The following is a 3,812-nucleotide window of genomic DNA, read 5'->3' on the forward strand; positions in this document are numbered from 1 at the left end:
CCCCCTCCCCACATAAATGCGCCATTTTGAGAGGCAAATTGTCAGACTCTATCTTCTAGGGACATTAGAATGTTCGTCTCGTGTAGCCACCAACCGACCCGAAATTGAATTCGCGTTTCCTATCCGCTGCGAAAGAAAACGTTCGCGGCGCACACAAAGCCAGCGAAGAGAATCACCCCCTGACTTTTCATCCGTAGTGACTCACCCTCGTATTCGCGCACGAAGCGGCCGAGAGCGTTTCAGGACTTGGCGCTATCGGGCAGTCCGTTCACGTAAAGAGCACGCGCGCGATAGATCACGGGCACTTTCGCGATTCCTAACGCCGCTGGCCGGGGGCGGGAGCGGCGTGTGCTGTTCTCTCTCTCCAGCCGTCGAATGTATTTCACTTACCAACTATATCGGCGAACGTGCTCCCGTCTAGGAGCAACGCCAAAAGCCGCGTGTTTTTCCTTCTCTTCCGCTACGATACGACGAGGCGGCGGCGGCCGTCGATATCGCACCCCCGACGAGTGTCCGCCAGGCCAGGCGGAGCGGAGGTGCGGGGGGTGAGCTGTGCGGGCGCGAAAAGTAGCGGCGGAAAGAGAGAAAAAGGCTAGGAAGGAGAGAGGCAACTTTTCCCTCAGTACGTGTGCGAGAATTCGATCGGCGACGCCCGAAATCGAGCGCGATGTCCAAGTGCTGCGGCTGCATCGGCGGTTGCCCCACGTCCGACGCGTATCAGCCGTTGAAGACGCACGCTTACTCACGCGACGTCGCTCACGAGACGTCCAGGAGCGGCAGGGAGACGCTGAGAAGTCCGAGGGATCGTCGTAGGAAGCCCAGCGTGCGTTACGACGTTGTGAGAACTCCCGGCAGGTGAGATTGCACGGGGTGGGACTGGTAGAGGTTGCAAACGACTCACAAGTAAACCTATCCAAAAGTTACACTCCGATTTCTTTCTAATATGGCACAAATGTAGAAGTATAAAAAATATTTAGGTCATATTTTTTCATTTTGACCCACTTTGAGTTTCACGGGCAGCTTATAGCTTTTTAATGTTCTCATCATCTCCTATTATCAACAAGTGCAACAAAAATGCATAAGAAATAAAATTGAATACAAGATATAGGAATTTTTGGTTTGCTGATTATGAATATGAAGTTAAATGTGTAAAATTATTTGTATAAATAACAAAACGTTTAAGCAAAACATGTAAAAAGTTGAAAAAAAATTATTTATACAAATAATTTCTCGGTTTGACCGAGATTTGAACCATTTTTGACTAATTTAGCACAGATTTGAAATATTTTGGTTGGAATCTCATCTAAAGAAATTTAGAATGGTTCGTGTCTCAGCTATACCGATTTGTTAAAATTATTTAATTATATCTTGTATTCAATTTTATTTCTTATACATTTTTGTTGCATTATTGATAGGATACTTGTTGACGATAGGAGTGAGAACATTAAAAAGCTATAAACTGCCTGTGAAACTCAAAATGAAAAAATATGACTTAAAAATTTTTTGTACTTCTACATTTGTGTTAAATTAGAAAGAAATCGGAGTGTGGGTAACCTTTTGGGTAGGTTTACTTGTCAGCTCGCATTCCGAGTACTTGACAACATAATTTCCATGAAAGTTAAATCACAAATAAATTTCACAAGGAGCCTCTTTGAAAGAAAGCTAGGACAACGAGAGCCAACGCAGGTTAAACATTGCGAGTCGAGTTTAATTCCCTTTGATTGTTGCTCCCTGGAATATTGCGGAAACTTTATATCGTACTGTAAACCAGACTCGGTCAATCTGCAGTTTACTACATTATCATTTTGCGTCGGTTCTCGTTGATCTGTTTTTTCTTCTTTTTTTTAAATTGAAAGTCTAAAGTCCGCATTAAAATAGTCGTTACTTGAGACTTGCCTCAAGTGAGATACTCAGATTTTAATTATATATTAAAATAGTTGTTACCTGGAACTCTCTCTCTTGTCTCAGGTAAGACACCCAGATTTTAATTTAGAGTTTAGATCTAAACTTTTCAGTTGAATTCATTCAGTTAAATCATTGATACACACGTGACATCATGCTTTCAATCACAATTCCACTCGAAAGACTCATACATGACTCTAATCTCAAATCAAGTATCTCACTTGAGGCAAGTAACGACTATTGATACTCGTGGAAACATAGAACGATATCTCGAGATATTAATTAAAGAAGATTAGTGTATGTTGGCGCGATATGGTAGATGAGCTGCAGTGGCACCATCTGCCGTTGTATACTTATATATTAGATCAAACTGAACAAAAAGATCTTCTACATTGAGAGATATTATCTGGTAAAAAATTAACAAACGGATATTTCCGATCAAAATATCGATGAATTTTTATATCCGATCAGGATATTCGATTGAATTTAATCAGATACTTTCGATCATAATGGCACTTCATCAGATAAACCGATAAAAACATTATGAACCGGTATTTCTCATCGGATATTTCTTGATCGGATACAAAAATTCATTAGATGAGTAGAAACTATCGTATAATTTTGTTCACATTTTTGAACGAATATCAGTAAGGTCCTTTGACATGAGCCCGTTCTCTCCATCTCACTCTCGCCCTTGAGAGAGGACGCGCCGTAATTATCGCGCTTACAGACACGAAGCCGTGCGGGAGATTTACCGCGGCAGCGTTATTTACCCGGGACGTCCACGTTTATTCGGTAAACAGCCGCTTCCGTATAATAAACGGATGATCTACGGTGGTCTCTACACTTAATGGCGCTTCGGAATGTTTCGTTCGTTGGCCGCCCCAAAATGCCGTCGCGTAATCTCGGCCGCTCGAAAGTGGCTGCTCTTAATGCTCGCCCGTGAACGAGCGCGAATTTAATCCCGCGAGAAGTTGCGTGAGATAAACGAAATGTGTAGAAGTGTCGGTAACGGAGCTGTCCCGAGTTTCTTCCCCGAGATAAACGAGATGCGAAAAGTGGCGTTCGCTTTTCGGCGCGCTGCGTACGCGTGCTAGAAAGTTGCGCGCACAGTGGCGTTGAAAATAGATAATCAGAATTATATGAAAGTAGAGGGGAACTTTGTCACTTGGAGACTGTATCTAATGAACTCGCCGGCTGCGAGACAGCAAAGATCCATTAAAGTAAGTGACTGTTCAATCCAGGTGAAATTTTTCACTCGCGACACATTCGTTGTCGTCTCTCTCTCTCTCTCTCTCTCTCTCTCTCTCTCTCTCTCTCTTTCTCACCCTCTTCCTTCCTCCCTCTTTCACCTTCGTTCTCCACGCTAACGTCCATCGCCGATTTCTCGACCATCCTCGATTTTAACATGCCGGAAACGCCCACGCGCTATCGGTCTGAGGAACAACCTCACCCGGGCCATCGTTTTGCTTAAACCAATCGTAGCGGAACATGACTGGAATGTCGGGCTAGGAAATGACACCGGTGAGAATTTTGCGGCGTTTTCGGAGCGAGCATGAAAGGGGTTGGCGTCGTCGCGGGGGGGTGAGCGAGAAAGGGGTTGGTGGCGAGGAAGAGCGAGGGAGAGTGCATCTCTAGGCGGGAGGCGAAAGGTCACGTGACCGTCGCGCGGTGGTGGAAGCGGGGACGCGGGGGAGGTGGAAGAGGAGGTGGAGGTCTCGTGATTTTTACGGCGACGTACGGAAGTGCTGTCAGTTCCGCAGGAACTCTCGCGCGATACGGATGTCCGTGAACAGCTGTTCTTCGTCGCGTGTGATCGACTGTAATCTCGCGCGTAGATCACTTTTCTTTTTCTCCTCTCTCTCTCTCTCTCTCTCTCTCTCTCTCTCTCTCTCTCTCTCTCTCTCTCT

General features: G+C 45.1%; 1 protein-coding gene across 6 annotated transcripts in view; it reads left to right on the forward strand.

Moving 5' to 3' along the window:
• The window catches only part of LOC116853981, a 191,757-nt gene that overhangs the window by 16,905 nt on the left and 171,040 nt on the right, over nt 1-3,812 (forward strand). For 2 of the 6 annotated variants that reach the window (XR_004380058.1, XM_032835395.1), the window contains exon 1: nt 354-855. The exons of 1 other annotated variant lie outside the window; for it this stretch is intronic. Coding sequence is in view for 4 of the 5 variants with exons in the window: in XM_032835395.1 (XP_032691286.1) it covers nt 668-855 (188 nt within the window). In the remaining variant the exon portion in view is untranslated. Of the gene's footprint in view, nt 1-341; nt 856-3,812 lie in introns of those variants that run through there. 3 more of the 6 variants (XM_032835402.1, XM_032835396.1, XM_032835398.1) reach the window with 3 other exon arrangements.

This window comes from Odontomachus brunneus, unplaced genomic scaffold (assembly GCF_010583005.1).
Source record: "Odontomachus brunneus isolate Ranch 3 - 2012 unplaced genomic scaffold, Obru_v1 Obru_scaffold_007, whole genome shotgun sequence".
NCBI lineage: Eukaryota > Metazoa > Arthropoda > Insecta > Hymenoptera > Formicidae > Odontomachus > Odontomachus brunneus.